Here is a 22,320-nt window from a genome sequence, read left to right as displayed (position 1 = left end):
CCCTGATTTGACTTAATAAATTCCTAAAAATCATAATTTGGCCCCAGGACTTTAATTTCTTCAATTTAAAGCCCAAATTGACTTAAAAAATCAATTTTCTTGCAATCAAATCCCCTATAAATCCAATAAAAAAACAATTAAACCCATAAACATCCAAATTTGGGCTTCTCTCCTCAAAAATTCAAAATTTTCTTCTCAATAGGGTTCTCATCCTTCAAGAATATTTTGTCAAAAATCCAATCTTTGTATCTTTATACTCCTTGACCAATTTTCTGACCATTTTCCGAGCGCTTCTGCCTCTTGTCATTTTTCTAACCTTCTTTGGCTATTTATTTTATTTTATTGCGGGGACCCAAAAATGGGTTACAACAGTTATGTAAGAATTATTTATCCTTTATTATTGATATAAGAAAGAAATGACTCTTTAGGTCATTCACTCCAGCAAAATGATAAGGTTTAGAAGCTATAAATACTCATTAAACCATCCTGGTAAAAGGTTTACAATCTTTATTTTTTATTGCATACATATTTTTTAATTATTTGTTTATATAATGTAAAAGTTATTTTTTTATTTAAAATAGAATAAGGAAATAAGAAAAATCAAAGTATATAAATTGAAAGATTGATAAGAAAGAGAAGTATTGTTTTTTTTTTTTAAAAAAAGTACTACTAAAATAAGCATGATTAAAATCAGTGAAATAACTATTTAATTACTTTTAATACTAAAAGGATTGGTTAATTTAATAAAAATTAGCAAACCCTAAAACACTATTTAATCCATTTAGGAAATCAATATTATCATGTTTTTGAAAATGCTTTTTTGTTTGAAAATATATATATCAAAATAATATTTTTGTGTTTTTTTTAAATTTATTTTTAAAAAAAATTTCAATATTCTCATGTTCCTAATATGTTTTTGAAAATCAAATAACATTTTGATGTGTTGAAGTAAATAACACTTAGTTAACGCTGGACTAGCTACAAAGAAAGATCTCAACAAAAAGTTTATGGACTCAATTATATTTTATTAGAGGTTTTAATTGCAAGAAAAATTGATTTTTGAGTTAATTTGGGCTTTAATTGGAAGAAATTAAAGTTATGGGGTCAAATTATAATTTTGAAAAGTTAATTTGGTCAAATAAGGGGCTTAATTGCATAAATATTGAAGTTTGATGGCCAATTAGGGACTTAATTGAAGAAATCCGAAACCAAGGACTAAAATGCAAAACGCGCGCAAATTGAAGGCCTAATTTTGAATCTAGCGCATTTGGCGCCAAAATCCATTTAAATGAAACGACGCGTTTTGGAAAAAACGGCGCGTTTCATATACTGTTCACCAAAAAAAAAGAAGAGAGAAGCCCGAAACGGTGCCGTTTTGATGGCACTGTGGGTCTTCTTCTTCCCCAGGACGCGCGATGCAGGGGAAGAAGAAGATTTTTCTTCCCCATTTTCACCGACATCCCTTCCTGCTTTTTCTCAAAAAGACGCCGACCAAGGACACCTACTTGCCCAAAAGCTTTCCATATATTGGACGGGCAATGGAGGGGCGGCAACACAGTGGCCGCCCCAGCCACGTCCCCCTTGTATTTGGCTATAAAAACAGGGGAGGAGGACGAAAAAAAGAGACCGAGGGAGGGAGAAAGAGAGAGAAGGGAAGACCGAATTAGAGAACAGATCGAGAGTGAGAGAGGGGAGAAGAGAGAACAGAAAATAGAATAGAGAAGAGGGAGAAGAGGAGAAGAAAAGGAAAGAAAAAGAAACAAAGCATACCGTAGAGAAGGGAAGAAGGAGGACCACTGCTAGAACCACCGCGCCACCACCAGCCACCGCTGGACGACTGAGGCTTCTCCAGGTAAACCCCCCACCCTTTTATTTTGCCTTTATTTTTTTCCCACGCCATGCAAGACGTGCACAGGAGAAGTTGGTTACTATGCTCATGCACAGTAACCAACTAATGTGGGTTGGGCTTAGAGTTGGACCAGGTTTGGCCCAGCCCATGTATTTGGGCCTGACCGGGCCCATTTCAAGAGAGAAAAAATCAAAAATATTTGTTTCCGTATTTTATAATTTTTCCGTGTAGTTTTTATGTCATTTTGATTAATATCGGGCAGTATTTTTTGTTATAAAAATTCAAATCCGGTATTAAAATACCTGGTTTTCATCAAAACTTCCAAAAATACAAAAAATTTTGAAAAAAGAGAGAAAAATATTTTTTTGCATACGGCCAAGTGTCTCAAAAGCTAAAAAATCATATTGTGTTTTTCATACACCAAAAAACAATGTTTTAGCATACATTTTGGCTTTAATAACTAGTTTATTAAAGTTAAGAGAACATTGGCCAAAATTTCAAAAACAAGAAAAATTTTATTTTGTTTGATTTTAGTATTAGGGATTATGAATTTATATGTAAAACGTATTCCCGATATTAAAAAGACATTTTCTTTTGACGACTTAGAATAGTTAGGTTTTTATCCGATAAGATAAGGATCTCCTTACAGAGAATGACTTTTCTTAAACCGTAAACGGACCGGCAATTAGAAACTACAACAAGACTTTAGATTTTATCAAACAAAACAATGCAGCTTACCTTAGGTAGGGCATAGTTGGGGTGCTAATACCTTTCCTTTACGCAACCAGTCTCCATACCCGATCTCTGAGACCAGTTAGGGTTCCTAGTGACCAAAATACTAGGTGGCAACTCCCAATCCATATTTTACTGATAAGAGACAAGAATTCCTTGTCTCTCTACATTTGCCAGGAATAATTTCATATTTCATTTTTTTTTTCCTTGAAGGTGGACGATCACCGCGCTGCCGCATACATGTGACAAAGTTTATAAGCCAGCAAGGAATGATAGCGGGATAGATTGATGTCCCCGAGACAGTTGCCATCGGACAAGCTGCAAAGGAAGTTCTAATTAGAGCAGGAACTGTATCTGTTAGCTCAAAGACTTGCTGCCAAAATGTCAATTTTTGGAAATTAGTACTGCCGTGTTTCCAACGCTCACTCTTGTGTGGAAATATTTGCAAGTGAACCTTCAGTTCCGAAGACTTGGAGGTCAAGGACAGACCAAATGAAGATTGGTTCTCCCTTCAAACTCCATTAATTCTCCATTGTTTGTCAGTTTTCTAGCAACTGTTCAATAAAGCTATTGCCAGAATCGTGTTGACTGGAGACTGGATTGAAGTGGACATAAGAAGGTGAGGATGACTCTTTAACTCTGCATGCCCCCTTGCTTCAGCTGTGAGTAAACTACGAGTGTAAATTATTAACAAGTTTTCTTCCGATGTTTTCTTGGAAATTACATTCTCAAAGTAATATTATTTCAATAAATTTGAATTATCAAAATAGAATACTTCATGTTATATTAAAGATAAAGGATAACAGAGTATTAACTAAACTTATAATATTTTGATGTAAGATTAGACATGAATAGAATTCCACTTTGTATATATTGAGTCTTTAGTAATTAATAAATAAAGATTCGCTGATTTTTCCTTGAGAAAGTTGGATTTAGTATCTTGTCAGACCTATATACTCTTGAATCTAGCATGCATCTAAGTAAAAAAGTAATTGGATTTGGCATCGCTCAAGAGTTTCATGGGTTTGACTTCCTTGATCTGAAAGAAGATTGATTCTCCCTTGTTGGAAATTATAAAATCATTTATGTTTTGGGTTTTTTTTTATTTGTCCATTTTTTTATTCTTGATCACTTAAATCAATCTCCTTTTCTGGGAGTATTTTAAGATTTATAGAGTTATGAACAGATTGCTGTACAAATCTACGAGTGTGCAAGCAAATTAAAACAATTCTTATGAATTAAAAGAATAACACTCGACTGATTCTCACAACAGCAGCAATATTTGCAAGCAAAATAAAGTAATTCTGATGACTTGTAAGTCATAAATAACTATTAAAAAGTGTAACAAACGTACCCATCAGACGTTTCTTATGGTGTGGAACGCGTGATAAGAAGCAAGAAGGTCTTGGCATAGGCTCCCTAATTTGAAAAAAACAGGGCTCTGTTATTTAAATGGATATGGAGACTTTCTTCTCCGAGCTCTGCTCTATGGAAATCCTTAATTATTAACCTGTACAGACCAGATTTCATAGAAGGGTAGAAGCCCCGAAGAACGTACAATTCCAATCAGACGAGCTGCGAAGGAAGAGCACAGAGTGTACCTATAAGCACATAGACTTGCATGTAGGGGATTTTATCTACTCTCAACAAAAATGTCAGTTTTGGAAGGTAATTAATATGCATAATTGAATATTTCTTTAACCCAATTTGGAACAAAAGGTATGTGAAAAGAAAGTTTAAATTTTTTATTAATATTAAGATGTACTATTGAGGGACATATGCATCACCACAACCCCCGCAATGCTAAAACCACCACTATAAAAATTCTATTAACTATTTGAAAAGAAACATTCCTTCCTGCTTAGAGAATCTTGAGCGGGTCTAAAATCCATATGAATGGCTGTTCTTTTAGCAGATTTTCATAGACTTGCTGCACATCACTCGCATAGACTTGATCTCAACAAAAATGTTAATTTTGGAAATTAATTAATATTGCCGTGTTTCCAACACCTCTGTTTAGTCATTTTTGTCTTTTGTTGGCATGGAGTCTTGTAGAAGACGAGGACGAGTGGTAGAAGTCCCCAGCAACGTACAGTTCCCATCAGACGAGCTGCAAAGGAAGAGCACAAACTGTATCTATTAATTAGCACTTGTTCATTGCTATTTTCTGAGAAACATATAAATTGTTTAACCCTTCAAGTAAACAGTCCCCTGTTCTTGTTAATAATAGCAATAATAATCTATCAGTACATGCGAAGGGTAGATGTCCCCGAGAACAGCTGCCATCAGACGAGCTACAAAGGAAGTTCTAATGAGAGCATGAACTGTATCTGTTAGCACAAAGACTAGCTGCAAAAATGTCAATTTTGGAAATTAGTACTGCCGTGTTTCCAACGCTCACAGCTCTCCTTGTGTGGAAATATTTGCAAGTGAACCTTCAGCACCACATGAAGAGTGGACAATATCTATACATCCAAGTTCTCCCTTGTTGATGCTGAGAGAGAAAGACCTTTTAGGACGACCAATCCCACAGTATCTTGAGGGCAAGAACCTTCAAACTCCATTAATTTTCCATTGTTTGTCAGTTTTCTAGTTTCAACAAAGCTATTGCCAGAACGTGTTGACTGGAGACTGGATTGAAGTGGACATAAGAAGGTGAGGATGACTCTTGTGGCTTGAATTTCTTGGAAATTATATTTTAGTGAAAATTATAGCAATCTTCGCATAAATCTTATTGCCAAATACAATTTGGAAAAACATCTCTGAACATTCAAATTAAGCTGTCACTATTTTTAATTTTTTTTTATCTTACTATAAAAATTTCACAATTAACTACCTTATTTTATTAGTACTTGTGTTAGTGAATTAAAGGACTTCTCCTCGTGTGAAAATATTAGCTGAATGAATTTATTGGTTACTTAATCTTGTTGTACAGCTGCGGATTGGACATAAGAAGGTGAAGATGACTTTGTTTATCATTTATTTTTTCAATTATGTATACATAATCCCATAGGTCCCCAAGGGGTGTAGCGTGGTGGCAAAGGGTTTGAGATCTGCACAGCAGGTCTTGAGTTCGAGTCAGGGCGTGCACTTCTTGTAAAAGCCTGGGATAGCCGGGGTTTTACTCGCTTATCTGGGCCAACAAAGTGCGCTTTCCGGAGGGTGGGGTTTCCTCGAATCCAAAAAAAAAAAAAATCCATAGTTTAAATTATTTATTATTTAGAATAGAAAAGGGAAAAATCAAAGTATATGAATTCAAGGAATGATAAGCAAGAAAAGTGTTTTAAAAAAAATATATATTACTAATCAAGATTTGTCAAATAACTATTTAGTTATTTTAAAACTAAAAGGATTAATTAATTTAAGAAATATTATTAGCAACCTCTAAAACACTATTTAATCTATTTAGAAAATTAATATTAGTTTTTTAATATTTTTATGATTTTAATAAATTAATATTAAAAATTAAAAATAAATTTTAGAAAATAATCACATTAATATATTTTTAATTAAAAAAGATCGCTTTACCTTACCAGCGCGCACTCATTAGATGCCAATAAAACAATTTAGTTTGCGCAATTCGAAGTCAATTTGATAGAACCTTACATATTTCAATGGGTTTTACTCTTACGAGAGAGAGAATATTTGAGATTTGAGATTTGCTATAGTGCGGATGTTAGTATGGTGAGTTTATGATTTGCTATAGTCAAAATTGATCAAAAGTTTATTGTTTATGATTTTATCCATTAATATTTTATTATTTTTTTTGTACTTGTTTTTGTGAAATTTTTCTATGGTTTTGAAAGTGACAAAGATTAACTCACACTTTTTTATTTCGATCTTCATTGAATCTTACTTTTAAAATATATTTTTTTTTTAATTAAATTAATTTTAATTACATGAGAGGAAGCAAATTTTATTCAAACAAGCTATTGCCAGAACGTGGACATAATAGGTGAGGATGACTCTTTAACTCTGCAAGCCCACTTGTGGCTTATTAAGAAGTTTTCTTCCGATTTTGTGGCTTTGAATTTCTTGGAAATTACATTTTAGTGGGCAAAGCAATCTTCTCATAAATCTCATAGCTAAATACAATTGGAAAAAACATCTCTGAACATTCAATTACCGAGCGCACACAAAGTCATTGCTTTGCGTAATTATTACTTTGCCAATTCAGTTTGCGCAATTTGAAGTCAACAAGAAATCTTGTTTTAATATACTTTGCCGCGTTTCCAACACTCACTCACTCTTGTTGTTTCTTGAGATTTGATTTCGTCTTTACACATCCTATGTCAGTATACAATCTAAGATTAGTTTGTGTATAAATACTACTAAGAATGTCTTTCTTCATTCCTCATCTCTCCCAAATATACTTTGAATCCTGTAAGGCCAGCCAAACATGGGGTTTCCACCTATTTCATCTCTCTCTTTCATTCTGTTTCTCTTCCATTTCCATTCAACTATTTCTTCTTCTCATTTCTGTGCTCCTGACCAAAGCCTTTCTTTGCTCCAATTCAAAAGGTCCTTTTCCATTCGTAGCTTTGCTTCAGCGCGTTGCCGGCATCCCAAGACAGAGTCGTGGAAAGAGGGCACAGACTGCTGCTTGTGGGATGGCGTCACCTGTGACATGAAAACAGGGCATGTCACTGGACTGGACCTTGCTTGCAGCATGCTTTATGGCACCCTCCTTCCCAATAGCACCCTCTTCTCCCTGCATCATCTTCAAAAGCTCGACCTCTCTGACAATGATTTCAATAGGTCTCATATTTCTTCTCGATTTGGCCACTTTTCCAACCTGACACTTCTTAACCTAAATTTCTCAATCTTTACAGGACAAGTTCCGTCGGAAATAACTCACCTCTCCAAATTGGTTTCACTTGATCTATCTGACAATGGCGATCTGAGTCTAGAACCAATTTCTTTTGACAAGATTGTTCGAAACCTAACCAATCTTAGAGAACTGGATTTGAGTCGGGTAAACATATCACTAGTTGTACCCAGTTCCTTGACGAATCTATCCTCTTCCTTTTCATCTCTTTCCCTTAGTAATTGTGGATTGCAGGGGAAATTCCCGGGTAACATCTTTCTCCTCCCAAACCTTGAATCACTAGATCTGTCAGACAACAAGGGCCTCACTGGCTCTTTTCCTTCGTCCAATTTGAGTAATGTCCTCTCTCTGTTGGATCTTTCTATTACAAGAATTTCAGTTTTTTTAGAAAACAACTTAATCAGTAATTTAAAGTCATTAGAATATATGTATCTTAGTAATAGTAGCATTATAAGGTCAAATCTAGCCCTGCTCAGTAATCTCACACAGCTCATCTCTTTAGACCTCTCAGATAATAATTTTAGCGGTCATATCCCATCATCACTTGGTAATCTCACACAACTCACCTCTTTAGACCTCTTAGGTAATAATTTTAGCGGTCAAATCCCATCATCACTTGGTAATCTCACACAACTCACCTCTTTAGACCTCTCATCTAATAATTTTAGTGGTCAGATCCCATCATCACTAGGAAACCTTGTACAGCTTCGTTACTTGGATCTCTTTTCCAATAAATTTATGGGTCAAGTTCCAGATTCTTTGAGTAGCCTAGTCAATCTTTTAGATTTAGATTTATCAAATAATCAACTAGTAGGCCCTATCCATTCTCAATTAAATACCCTTTCAAATCTACAATATCTATTTTTATATGGTAACTTGTTCAATGGAACAATACCATCCTTTTTGTTTGCTCTTCCTTCTTTACAATATCTTGACCTTCATAACAATAATTTCATAGGTAATATAAGTGAACTCCAACATGATTCTTTGAGATTCCTTGATTTGAGCAATAACCACTTGCATGGTCCAATCCCAAGTTCAATTTTCAAACAAGAGAACTTGACAACCCTTATTCTTGCATCCAATAGTAATTTGACAGGTGAGATTTCTTCTTCTATTTGCAAGCTGAGATTCCTTCGGGTCCTGGACTTGTCCACCAACAGCTTGAGTGGTTCTGTGCCACAATGTTTGGGGAACTTCAACAGCATGCTCTTGGTATTGCATCTAGGCATGAACAATTTTCAAGGCATTATCCCTTCAACATTTTCAAAGGATAATAGCTTGGAATATCTCAACCTCAATGGAAATGAATTAGAAGGGAAAATACCACCGTCTATCATCAACTGCACAATGTTGCAAGTTATTGACCTTGGCAACAATAAGATTGAGGATACATTTCCCTACTTTCTAGAAATGCTTCCAAAGCTCCAAATTCTTGTCCTAAAATCCAATAAACTCCAAGGTTTTGTGAAGGATTCGACTGCATATAATTCCTTCTCTAAATTACAGATTTTTGACATCTCTCACAACAATTTTAATGGGCCATTGCCAACTGGGTATTTCAATAGTCTTGAAGCAATGATGACCTCGGATCAGAACATGATTTACATGAGTGCAACAAATTACACTGGCTATGTCTATTCCATAGAAATGACATGGAAAGGTGTAGAAATTGAGTTTACGAAGATCCAAAGTACTATCAGAGTACTTGATTTGTCAAATAACAATTTCACCGGAGAGATTCCAAAAGTGATAGGAAAGCTTAAAGCACTCCAACAGCTCAACCTTTCTCATAATTCCCTTACAGGTCATATCCAATCATCATTAGGAAATTTGACCAATTTGGAATCATTAGATCTATCTTCAAATTTGCTTACCGGAAGAATTCCAACGCAGCTGGGGGGTCTAACATTTCTTGCAATCCTAAACCTTTCACATAACCATCTTGAGGGGCCAATACCAAGTGGACAGCAATTCAACACCTTTGATGCAAGCTCATTTGAAGGAAACATGGGTTTATGTGGATCTCAAGTACTAAAAAAATGTTACGGTGATGAGGCACCATCAAGCTTTGATGAAGGAGATGATTCAACATTGTTTGGAGAAGGATTTGGATGGAAAGCTGTGACAATGGGGTATGGATGCGGGTTTATGTTTGGAGTTGCAACGGGATACATTGTGTTAAGAACAAAAAAGCCTTCATGGTTTTTTAGGATGGTTGAAGATAAATGGAATCTCCAGAGCAAAAAAACAAAAAAGAATGCTGGCAGATATGGTGCTAGAAGAAACTAAATAATGCAATTGATATTTTCAAGTAAGTTTTGCAAGCATTTGAGTTTTCAAATTTTATGTTTACAGTTTATGTTAGGCTATGTTTTCTTTACTATTTCATTTGATCAGTCTTACCTGTCTAATTTTGCAGTACAATCAAGATATCAAGTGGATCAACAATTGGGTGGCATATTCATAGTATTGGATTTTTTTATTTTATTTTTTTTGTAGTTTACATAATTCAAGGTTAAATGTACATTACTTCTATGAAAAAGAATTCATGCATGTAACAAGTTTGTGTTAACTATAAAATCATTATGTTTTGGGTCCTTTTCTTATGTCTCCGTTTCCTTATTTGTGATCACTTAAATCAATCTCTGTTTCTGAGAGTATTTTGAAAGTAGAGTTATGAACAGATTGAAGCAACTCTTGTAAATTTAAAAGAACACTTGACTGACAGATTCTGTTATCACAACAGTAGCAATATTTGCAAGTAAAATATAGTAATTCTGGTAACTTGTAAGACATGAATAACTATTAAAAAGTGTGATAAAACCATCTCAACAGGTACAAACAATGTTCTAAAGCAATTTGGACCCACTCCTTGCTTAACCTTGCTTGGTTTCAGGTGCAGAAAAGAATGTAATGAGGGATGGTTTCAACACAAAGATGTAGTTGCAAAATACAGTAATGACCACTTTCACAATTGCAAGAGTGTATGCCATTCAGTTACTTCTGTTATATCCCTGATGCAGGATGTTGCTACCCAATTTTTGACCCATGTTTTGATATATTTTCAAAAAATCCAAAAAAATTGAGAAAAAACAAAGAAAATCCAAAAAATATGTTTTTAATATATTTTCGTCATTTTAGCATTTTCAACGTCGTCTAAAAAAGAATTTAAATTGTTAAAAGATTTTCAAACGCGTTCGACTTTTCACGCGTCATTTTTAAATCATTGATTTTTCGCATTTGAGTCGACGTTGATATTGCTCGTTTTCAAAAAATACAAAAAAAATAAGAAAAATCAAAATTTACAAAAAGAAAGAAGTTGAGGGACCAAGTTGAAAAACCTAGCAAATGTTTTTCTATAAATACCATGCTAAAACTGATTTTTGAGGGGGGGCAATTTTGAAATATCAAAAAAATACAAAAAAACAACCTAACCCTAAACCTATCTCTACCAAGCCTGCCGCCCCCTCCCTTGGAATTTTGTTTTCCCGAGCCTTCTTCTCCTGAAGCCAAAACACAGCCGCCCTGACCTTTTTGCATTTTTGAACACCGGCCAAACAACCCCTCCACCATTTGATTTTTTCAGTTTTCTCTTCTTCCACCCGAGAGCAGCCCCCATTTTTCCAAAACAACAGCCCCCCACCACTTTGATTTTTTTTTTTAGTTTTCTCTTCTTCTCTACTGAACCGAAAGCCCTCACCTTCACTCTCCCCTCTCAGCCGTTCCTCTGGACAACCATCAACCCGGAACTTTCCCTCTCAGCTGCAGGAGCAAGGGACGAACCGAACGGAGACCATAGCAGCCTCCTCTGCAATCTTCTTCCTTCACCGGCCATCGCTGCTCTCTTCTCTTTCCCTCTCTCCCACCAGAACGACCCGAGCAGACCCAGCTTCTCCCCTCAGACCCGTGGGTCTCCCCCACCTGGCCGACACCACCGATCTGCTCGTCTTCTGCCTCCCGCAGCAAAGACGACCCAGCAGCAGCTCCTCCACCACGCACGGCTGCACCCGCAGCTCCGGCCTCCAGCCTTGAGCCACTCCTCACTCCACAGCAGGTCGGCCACAGAAGAAGAAGGAAGAACAACGGCTGGAAAGTAAAACGGAAGCAGACCCGAACGGTGGAGAAAATAAAACAGATCTGGAAAACTAAGAAAAATTAAAATCGACTGCTGTGTTGTTCTTTGATTGATCTGCAGGTTGGCGCCGGCGAGGAAAGAAGGAGGGAAGAGGTCGTTGCAGACCCCCCCTGTTTTCGCCTTGTTTTCACGGGGCGCGTGAGATCCACGCGCCACCACTGCCACTGCTGTCCCAGCGGCTTCGCAACACTGTTCCGGCGAGTTAGAGGTTTCCAGCACTGTTCCGGAATGTTTTGGTTCATTTTGTAATTTCCAAAATTGTTTTTTAATGTAATATTTTATTTAGTTTTGAGTTTTTTGTAATTTGTATTTGTATTATGGATGTAAATGAAAAGAAAAAACAAAAAGAAAAGAAAAGAAAAGAAATAAAAACAGTGAAAGTGTATGTGTGTGGTTGTATTTGTTTTATTGAATTTGTTATTTTATTTATTTTATTTTTTCAGGATAAAATTGCAAATATATTAAAGAAGAATTTAATATTTTGATCGGATCACGGTTAAGAATTATTAACTTATACGTAAGTGATATTTCTAATTTCCGATGAAAAGATAATTATTAAAACTTCTTTAACACATCAAATTCGTGAAGCAGCTTGCCTCAGGTAGGGTGCGTTAGGGGCGCTAATACCTTCCCTAACCACAACCAGTCCCTTACCCACGATCTCTGACAAGACCAGTACATCAGGTTTCCTAGTAGCCCTCAATGAATTACTAGGTGGCGACTCCAACGAACCGAATTCAAACACTACACAACAGAGATAAATCGCCAGCCGATGCCGCCTTCTGATTTTTTTTGGGGTGCGACAGAATGGCGACTCCACTGGGGAAGGTACTGTTTTTGACATTATTGGACTAAGCTTTGTATATTTGATGTGTTTAAGTTTTAGTATTTTTATCTTTTTTGTTAATATTTATTTCCATGCATTTTATAGAATTGTCTCATGTATCATCTGTATTTATTTTTGAAAGCACACACAAGCTTCTAGGTTAGGTGGGGAACTAGCGATCTGCCCTAAGACTATTGGTCAGGGTTCAGATGCGTGAAACACCCAACTCATATCTGAGTGCCTGCTTGGTAATGGTGGGTATACGTGCCTTAACCATTCCTTGCAACGCCCCCATACTGTCTTTACGAAGAACGTCACTGGGCAGATATGAGATCCTTTTGAGACCAGATAGAAAACCTACCCATGTTCACATAATGAATAGAACCTGTCCTTAGGTTGTATGTGCTATCGTTTTTTTGCATAAGGGCAAACCCTTCTTGAAGCATCTTGACCTCAAGACTTGTGGGTGACACATTGGCCGTTGCTCCGAAAATTTTCATTGTAGAGTTTGGGCAAAAATCATGATTCTTGTCCATCATACAAGAGTTACGACCATATTGTCACCTCTCGAAGGGTGAGTTCATCATATAGATTACATATTCATACATTTATCATACATGAACCGGGTTGAAAGGTAGGTCCCCCGCACAAGCTGTGCTGCAAGTGATTGGAGAAAAATGATGGAGGTGAAGAAAGATGTCAGATAGAGGCTCATTATCAGATTAAGGTTGAGAGCATTAAATGTGAAGTAGCTGGACTCAGATCTGCTCGAACAAGTGTTGAGCATCAAATGGAAAGAGAATATCTGCACAGTCTTCTGTGGGAACCCTGCTTGTTCACATCTAATTGAAGCTGTATCTCTCCTTTTTCGTCATGAACAAAAGCAACAACGCCTTCAGTCATCAACTAATGACAACTCTGGTTCTTATCCAGTTGCATTGTTAAATGTTCATCACCTCCACATCATCTAATGGAACCAAACAATTACCGGTCTCCTGTACATGGTGCATTAGTCTTCTTTGAAGCTACCCCAATTATGAGCTCAATTCCATTTCAGCGGCACAAGATGTTGGTCTGAAAAACCATGATAAGACACTGAACTTCTACGTGTGGCACGAGCAAAACTTTGTAGTAGACAGAGGAGTCGAGTTTGGTTTGAAAAACATGAGCAGACATCAAATTTCAACGTAGTAGAGATCTCTCGACCGGAATCTGTTTGTGGATATGCAAATGGGAAATCCAAGAAGGGATGCAGTGGTTTCACATTGTCCATAATTGTTTCCTTCCAATATCGGCATTAAAACACAAAAGGGTTGTTTGCTGCACCGTCAGTAAGGAATCAAAGAGGAAATAGAAGATGTTGTAGATTCACCGGGTTCTCTTCCAATTTTGACAACGTGGGACTCCACATGCTTTTGTTCTTTGTGCGCTGCCAAGATTACCAAGTTGTTAGAAAGTTTTCTAACAATCCTCAGCCAACCTTAGCAACATTGGAAGATTGAAATAATGTTATGAGGATTTGCCCAAGAATTGAACAAGCTATGAAGAGAGAAAGATTGAAGGATCTGTCATGGATTCTAGAACAATGAGGAGAGGTAAATCATGGAGATGACTTTGACGGTGTGAACCCTTAATTATGTGGTATAGCCAGGTCTCACGGCAGCATCAATTGCCCAAATATCTTTGCCAAGATGGGACATTCCTCTGCCGTTTAAGTTGTCGACCAGCATCCGCAAGATTCCAGAATTTTGCTTGACTCCGACAAATTCCCATGCAACCACCAATTTCTCAGTGGTATAATCCAGATAAGAGATGTGATGTCATGGTGGGGTCCTCAACCATTTCAAGTGAACAGTTTCAAGAATTGCAAGAATGGAGTTTGAAAGTTGGTGAGCAAGAGACAGGTGGAGTCGTTGAAGAAGGGTGTCACTGTTTATATTGTTCCCCGAACAACTTCAGGATCACATGTGATCAAAAATGCTTTGCTAAACACAGATATTGCTAGAAAAGCTTATTCGAGAATGGTGATGAACAATCAATCATATTGTTATGGAATTCTGCATTTTGTTTTGGGATCACATCTCATCCTTCAACGAAACATGCCTTGCTTTTGTCTCTTTGTTGTTTTGAAATCAATAGATGTTTAACATTTTATTCTGAAAAAATATTTTGATCAAACTCCAACATGCAATAAAGGTTAATCAATCCGGAAGATTAAAAGTGTTTTGATTATAGAAATGACTCTATGCTTGAAAATGACATGAGGTGACCAAACAATTTTGAACTCATACCTCCTGAAACTGAACCACACATCATATAGCTAAGTTTTAACAGTATGCATAATGACATGTAGTGGATTCGGTAGTTATGGACTCGTGAATCATGATTCTTACAAGTCCCAATCATTACACTGGATGAGGTCAAAATTTATCGGTTTTAACCGACCTTGCTTGAAATGAGAAAAGGCCATCTTTGATATCCCTTCACTTTCTAAAGATTATATCCCTTGCAGTCCCATTTTGAGCCTGGTAAAATATTTTCTTTCAAAAAAAGAAACTCTGACTAGGATTACACCCCATACTGGGGGCAAATGAGAGATATTTTGGAGACATTGATATAATTAATGGATAAAGGGGAAGGCTTAGAACAAAGGTCCAATGATTGAGAGAGAGCTAAAAGAAAACACATAGACTGGGGGCATATAAGAAAATTTTGAGGAAGGCTATGAAAAAAAAAGAATGAAAAAAAGGAAGTTGAAATTGCCCTCACTTAAATACAAGTCAAAGATAAAGGAAGGAGAACGCTTATCAAGTCTATGAAGAGCAAAAGAAAGTTCAATCAAGAAAAGGCACAACAAAAGTCAATATCAGAAAAAAGAGTTGATGAATATTTGATGTTGATCCTAGTTCTTTGAAACCCTCAAACACCTTTTGAGCCTTTGAAATTCCTTTCTTCTACAGCCATGAACCATAGCCTACATTACGTGCTTTTAAAAGACCTTTTTGATCAAGTAAGCAATCTGAATCGATAAATGGCGCTATCAAAACTTGAAGAGCTTTTCCATAAGGGTCGTGACTTCATGAATTAAGCTATTGGTTATTATGCATGCTGATAAAACAAGTGCTAAGAAAAGAAATAACCTTTCTTGATAAAGCCTAAGTGTTGACTTGGTTGCCTTGCTTTTGAAATTCACGCAAAGGTCACCTCATCATAGACTGTCAAATGACATACCTAATATCAAGGATTCAAATTGATACAAAGAACCATGGAAAAAGCCATTTTAATCCTACATTGGGTCATTTCTGTTTTCAAAATACAAGACAATCAAAGGACTGCATTGAATAGTGTGTTGGGTCTTTGACCAAAGAAGTTTGAATTTCAAAAGAAAAAATAATTAAAAAAAAAAAACAGACATCTCTCTGATTTCATTTCAACAATTAGACTTGAATAGACATGATCGTTGAAATGTGAGATTTGATTCCAGAACAAGAAAGATTTTCAAGCAAGAACATCAATTGAGTTTGCAAAATCCTCGACAACAATGACATCAACATTCCTCGATACTCCTTGAAAAGTTTGAGCAGCTGGGGGGCAATACAGTAGACCTTGAAAAGGAAAAACAAGCGGTGCTCATATCAGCTATGAGGCAATGATTAAATGATGAATCAGTGAACGGAAAAAAATGATGTTCAAAGACAGATAATCAATGAACGAGCATATTCAGATCATCCTGGGGGCAATGTCATTCCAAAATGGCCCATGCTCCAGTGAACCCTGTCGGCAATGGAGAAACAAGGATGTATTTGAAGGACACTTTCATATCATCATCTTTTGAAACATGGCTAGCAATCGATGAAGATACACAGATGAATTGAATGGTGAAAAGATGCACACCACCAAGACTAATTGTGGAACAATGCCGCACTTAAAGGACAATCTCATATTGTCATTCTTTGAAACATGGTTATAGACAGATGTTATCACACAACTGCACTGAATGAATGTCGGAAAGGCACCCACCTCGAAGACTGATTGTGGGACAACTTGTTCTGAAGCCAGACGAGCGCTTCACCGCATGAGTATGGGGGATAAAAAGCAGCATCATTGATGAGGCTGAGACATTACTTTTCACAATCTGATTAGAAGAGTTGAAAGGAATCTATGAGAAGAGCACTGAGCATACAACCATAAGCCTTTGTACTGCAAGCTAAGAGATGCATGACTGGATGACTGAATGAGTTCCAAGAAGGCTGGTGATAACATGTACTTGAAGAGTACTGTTTCAACTAGAGGCAAGTTCATGATTGATTAACAATCTTGATGGGTATTGGCATGATGCACACAATCAATCAGAGGATAATTCTCAGAAGAAGCCAAGAGAAAAAATCCTTCATAATGAATCAAACAGTACCACACTTGGGGGCAGGGTCAAGCTTGATGAACGATGCAAGCAGTAATTGTCAAAGACAGCCCGGGATGGGCACTGCGTTTACAGCTGAGTGGATGGCCAGTACATGAATGAGTCAATGCCTCGGAAGAACAAAGAAAGCTTTGGGATGCAAACAAGGGAACCCTATGACGATGGAGCATCAAGGAGGGGGGGAACCTATATTTTTTCTCAGGTAAGTATACATGCATATTGATCATAATGCATTGCTTTTAACATTGCCAGGTCGGTGTTTCATTATCATCTCGGGTAGTGCGTTTTTCTAACCCTACCTCATTTCGAGTGCGCCGTTGAGCCCTCACTTCTCAGGTAGCGCGTTTTCTAACCCTACCTCATTTCGAGTGCGCCTTTGAGCCCTCGCCAATATTTTTTCTTGGGTAGGTCACCCATTACAATGAGACCACACTTCATATTCTTTCCATCTGGGTAGGTCACCCATCATAATGAGACCATTTTTTTTCACATTCTTTCCACCTGGGTTGGTCACCCATGACAATGAGACCGCGTTCTTCATATTTTTTCCATCTGGGTTGGCCACCCATTACAATGAGACCACATTTCATATTTTTTCCATTTTTGGGTAGGTCACCCATTACAATGAGACCGCACTTCATATTCTTTCTATTTGGGTAGGTCGCCCATCACAACGAGACCGTTCATCATATTTTTTCCATCTGGGTAGGTCACCCATTACAATGAGACCCCACTTCATATTTTTTCCATTTTCGGGTAGGTCACCCATGACAATGAGACCGCACTTCATCATATTTTTTCCATCTGGGTAGGTCACCCATTACAATGAGACCACACTTCATCATATTTTTTCCATTTGGGTAGGTCACCCATTATAATGAGACCGCACATCACATTCTTTCTATTTGGGTAGGTCGCCCATCACAACGAGACCACCTTTTCATATTCTTTCCACGTGGGTAGGTCACCCATTACAATGAGACCACACTTCTTCACATTTTTTCCATTTTTGGGTCGGTCACCCATACAATGAGACCAGCATTTTTTCCAGGGTTAGTCACCCGTACAATGAGACCAGCATTTTTCTAGGGTTCGTCACCCGTACAATGAGACCAACGTAGGGTTCGTCACCCGTACAATGAGACCAACATAGGGTTCGTCACCCGTACAATGAGACCAGCAACACCAGGGTTCGTCACCCGTACAATGAGACCAGCTTTTTTTCTAGGGTTCGTCACCCGTACAATGAGACCAGCAACACCAGGGTTCGTCACCCGTACAATGAGACTAGCAGCACCATAGGGTTCGTCACCCGTACAATGAGACCAGCTTTTTTCTAGGGTTAGTCACCCGTACAATGAGACTAGAATGAGGTCGCCAGATGGGATCTCATGTAGCTTTGGTTAAAGGGAATCGCCAGATGGGATTTCAGGTTAACCGAGTTACGCATATTTCGTTCCAGTTGAATGAGGTCGCCAGATGGGATCTCATGTAGCTTTGGTTAAAGGGAATCGCCAGATGGGATTTCAGGTTGACCGAGTTACACATATTTTTGTTCCAGTTGAATGAGGTCGCCAGATGGGATCTCATGTAGCTTTGGTTAAAGGGAATCGCCAGATGGGATTTCAGGTTAACCGGGTTACGCAATATTTTCGTTCTAGTTGAATGAGGTCGCCAGATGGGATCTCAGGTAAACCCAATGTGTGGGCAGGTCGCCCGTGAAAATAGACTATTGGGAGAGTGTGGGTCGGTCGCCCGTGAAAATAGACTAGGGTGAGTATGTGTGGGTCGGTCGCCCGTGAAAATAGACTTGAGTGAGTATGTGTGGGTCGGTCGCCCGTGAAAATAGACTTGAGTGAGTATGTGTGGGCAGGTCGCCCGTGAAAACATATCAGTGTGAGTGTGTGGGCAGGTCGCCCAAGATAATGAAATCATTTTCCTTTTGTTTTCTTTACAAAGCTTACTATGCAAAATTTGAGGACTTTTCCTTCGTAAGCATTGTAAAGAGGGGGCATCTGTTGCTACCCAATTTTTGACCCATGTTTTGATATATTTTCAAAAAAATCCAAAAAAAATTGAGAAAAAACAAAGAAAATCCAAAAAATATGTTTTTAATATATTTTCGTCATTTTAGCATTTTCAACGTCGTCTAAAAAAGAATTTAAATTGTTAAAAGATTTTCAAACGCGTTCGACTTTTCACGCGTCATTTTTAAATCATTGATTTTTCGCATTTGAGTCGACGTTGATATTGCTCGTTTTCAAAAAATACAAAAAAATAAGAAAAATCAAAATTTACAAAAAGAAAGAAGTTGAGGGACCAAGTTGAAAAACCTAGCAAATGTTTTTCTATAAATACCATGCTAAACTGATTTTTGAGGGGGGGGCAATTTTGAAATATCAAAAAAATACAAAAAAAACAACCTAACCCTAAACCTATCTCTACCAAGCCTGCCGCCCCCCTCCCTTGGAATTTTGTTTCCCGAGCCTTCTTCTCCTGAAGCCAAAACACAGCCGCCCTGACCTTTTTGCATTTTTGAACACCGGCCAAACAACCCCTCCACCATTTGATTTTTCAGTTTTCTCTTCTTCCACCCGAGAGCAGCCCCCATTTTTCCAAACAACAGCCCCCCACCACTTTGATTTTTTTTTTAGTTTTCTCTTCTTCTCTACTGAACCGAAAGCCCTCACCTTCACTCTCCCCTCTCAGCCGTTCCTCTGGACAACCATCAACCCGGAACTTTCCCTCTCAGCTGCAGGAGCAAGGGACGAACCGAACGGAGACCATAGCAGCCTCCTCTGCAATCTTCTTCCTTCACCGGCCATCGCTGCTCTCTTCTCTTTCCCTCTCTCCCACCAGAACGACCCGAGCAGACCCAGCTTCTCCCCTCAGACCCGTGGGTCTCCCCCACCTGGCCGACACCACCGATCTGCTCGTCTTCTGCCTCCCGCAGCAAAGACGACCCAGCAGCAGCTCCTCCACCACGCACGGCTGCACCCGCAGCTCCGGCCTCCAGCCTTGAGCCACTCCTCACTCCACAGCAGGTCGGCCACAGAAGAAGAAGGAAGAACAACGGCTGGAAAGTAAAACGGAAGCAGACCCGAACGGTGGAGAAAAATAAAACAGATCTGGAAAACTAAGAAAAATTAAAATCGACTGCTGTGTTGTTCTTTGATTGATCTGCAGGTTGGCGCCGGCGAGGAAAAGAAGGAGGGAAGAGGTCGTTGCAGACCCCCCCCCTGTTTTCGCCTTGTTTTCACGGGGCGCGTGAGATCCACGCGCCACCACTGCCACTGCTGTCCCAGCGGCTTCGCAACACTGTTCCGGCGAGTTAGAGGTTTCCAGCACTGTTCCGGAATGTTTTTGGTTCATTTTGTAATTTCCAAATTGTTTTAATGTAATATTTTTTTAGTTTTGAGTTTTTTGTAATTTGTATTTTGTATTATGGATGTAAAAGAAAAGAAAAAACAAAAAGAAAAGAAAAGAAAAGAAATAAAAACAGTGAAAGTGTATGTGTGTGGTTGTATTTGTTTTATGAATTTGTTATTTTATTTATTTTATTTTTTCAGGATAAAATTGCAAATATATTAAAGAAGAATTTAATATTTTGATCGGATCACGGTTAAGAATTATTAACTTATACGTAAGTGATATTTCTAATTTCCGATGAAAAGATAATTATTAAAACTTCTTTAACACATCAAATTCGTGAAGCAGCTTGCCTCAGGTAGGGTGCGTTAGGGGCGCTAATACCTTCCCTAACCACAACCAGTCCCTTACCCACGATCTCTGACAAGACCAGTACATCAGGTTTCCTAGTAGCCCTCAATGAATTACTAGGTGGCGACTCCAACGAACCGAATTCAAACACTACACAACAGAGATAAATCGCCAGCCGATGCCGCGCGCTGATTTTTTTTGGGGTGCGACACAGGATATATAAAAATACCACACAGCAACAAAAATACCAATATTTTGATCATTTCACAAGCTCATTCATCGGAGTAAGATCCATTAGATAAGCAAGCTACAGTAAAGCTAATAAAGCATTCAAAATAATGTTGCTGCTAATAAAGATCTTCAAAAAGGACAAGTTAGGAATGTTCAATTTTAGTTAAGAATGTTCACAAAGTACTACCTTGCTTCCATTATCAAAGTGAAACTAAATTTCACTCAACATAGTCGGTGGGTGACAGCAAGTTTTAGAATAACAAGGCAATAATTTTAAATCATCATTGTTTTGCTAAATGCAAGACAAAGCTCAAGCACATGAGGCAATTCAAATGCGATCTATACCCACCGAGCTTTTGTGCATCGCTGAACCACTTGCTCATCAGATTAAAGATCCTCATATTTATAAAAACAGCTCCAAACTCTCTGATAATAGCTTTTGCAAGCATGGTCTTCCTGGTGCCTGGAGGTCCATATAACAATACCCCCTTTTGTGGACCAAGAAGTTTCTCATGTGAGAAGAGCTCAGGTTTCCGCAGAGGAAGAATCACCAGTTCATACAAAGCTTGCTTGACAGATTCCAATCGTCCAATTGAAAAATAAAAATATACAAATGCAGCATATTGATAAACCATTAAACCGACTATAAATTTTAAAGCCTCTATTCCAATCAATTATATTTTCAACATGAGAACATGGCCATATTGGATAGTGTTTAGAGGATAGGCTTGACTGTTACGAAGCAGTTTAAATCTTCCACAAAGCAATTGCCATCAGAAGGCTTCATTATTGAAATTTTGGTTTTCAATCCAAATTTCATTAGGCATGGAAAGAACTAATATCTATGTTTCCCAGTTATAGCAATCATATTGGTTCAAGGCCAAGTCTTCAAATTTAATTTCTTCCAACTATGAACCTGTCAAGTAAGTCACGCAGGAGGCTATTACTGAACATAGCAGCCATCGGCGTTCACATAGTATCATTTTCAAAAAAAGTGGACTCATATAAATGTAACTGTTGATCATGTGCCATTAGTTTATGATATAGAAGAGAATCAAATATACTCCATTTGATGGATATTTTCATGTATTCAGTTGACGTTAGAAACTGAGTATTTGTTGCGTGGTAGCAGCCAACAAAGTATAGACAGCCTAGAAAATAAATGGCATGTTTGAAGACACCAGGAAATATTATAACGGTTTATGGTTGTATAAACAATGACAACAGTACTACAGCACCAACCCAAGGTCAACACAACAGTACAAAAGTTCCAATATATCAGAAACGAACTCAGTCTCCAGTTTCCACCAACCAAAAATAACTCCATCCATCCAACAAAACTTTAAATTTAATCATATCCCATTCAGCATGAGCAATCACTCCCCAACATCCCCAAAACTGTTGGAAGCACCTATCTTCACCAAAACACCCTAATTCTCCAATCAATGTTCCCTATAATAACCAACCAAACCACACACATCCCTTATTGAATTCTTACCCTTATGGTCCTCATCCTATTATCACACAAAATTCAAAATTCTAGCAAATAAATGACAATTCAAGCATGTTATAACAT

General features: G+C 37.8%; 1 protein-coding gene across 1 annotated transcript; it reads left to right on the top strand.

Annotated features, from left to right (window-relative positions):
• The first annotated feature begins 8,010 nt into the window (after window positions 1–8,010).
• Window positions 8,011–10,009, top strand: LOC118040140 (receptor-like protein 9DC3). Its single transcript, XM_073412830.1, has 2 exons — window positions 8,011–9,723; window positions 9,832–10,009. Exon 1 carries the CDS (start codon window positions 8,148–8,150, stop codon window positions 9,699–9,701), a length of 1,554 nt encoding a protein of 517 aa, XP_073268931.1. The 5' UTR covers window positions 8,011–8,147; the 3' UTR covers window positions 9,702–9,723; window positions 9,832–10,009.
• The last annotated feature ends 12,311 nt before the right edge of the window (window positions 10,010–22,320 follow it).

The sequence above is a fragment of the Populus alba genome, chromosome 12 (assembly GCF_005239225.2).
Source record: "Populus alba chromosome 12, ASM523922v2, whole genome shotgun sequence".
Taxonomy (NCBI): domain Eukaryota; kingdom Viridiplantae; phylum Streptophyta; class Magnoliopsida; order Malpighiales; family Salicaceae; genus Populus; species Populus alba.
The sequence above is the reverse complement of the archived record's forward strand: the minus strand, read 5'-3'. Positions and strand labels throughout refer to the sequence as shown.

Coding starts and splice junctions, on each gene's coding strand:
- LOC118040140 (XM_073412830.1), top strand. CDS start 8,148: ATGGGTCAAGTTCCAGATTCTTTGAGTAGCCTAGTCAATCTTTTAGAT.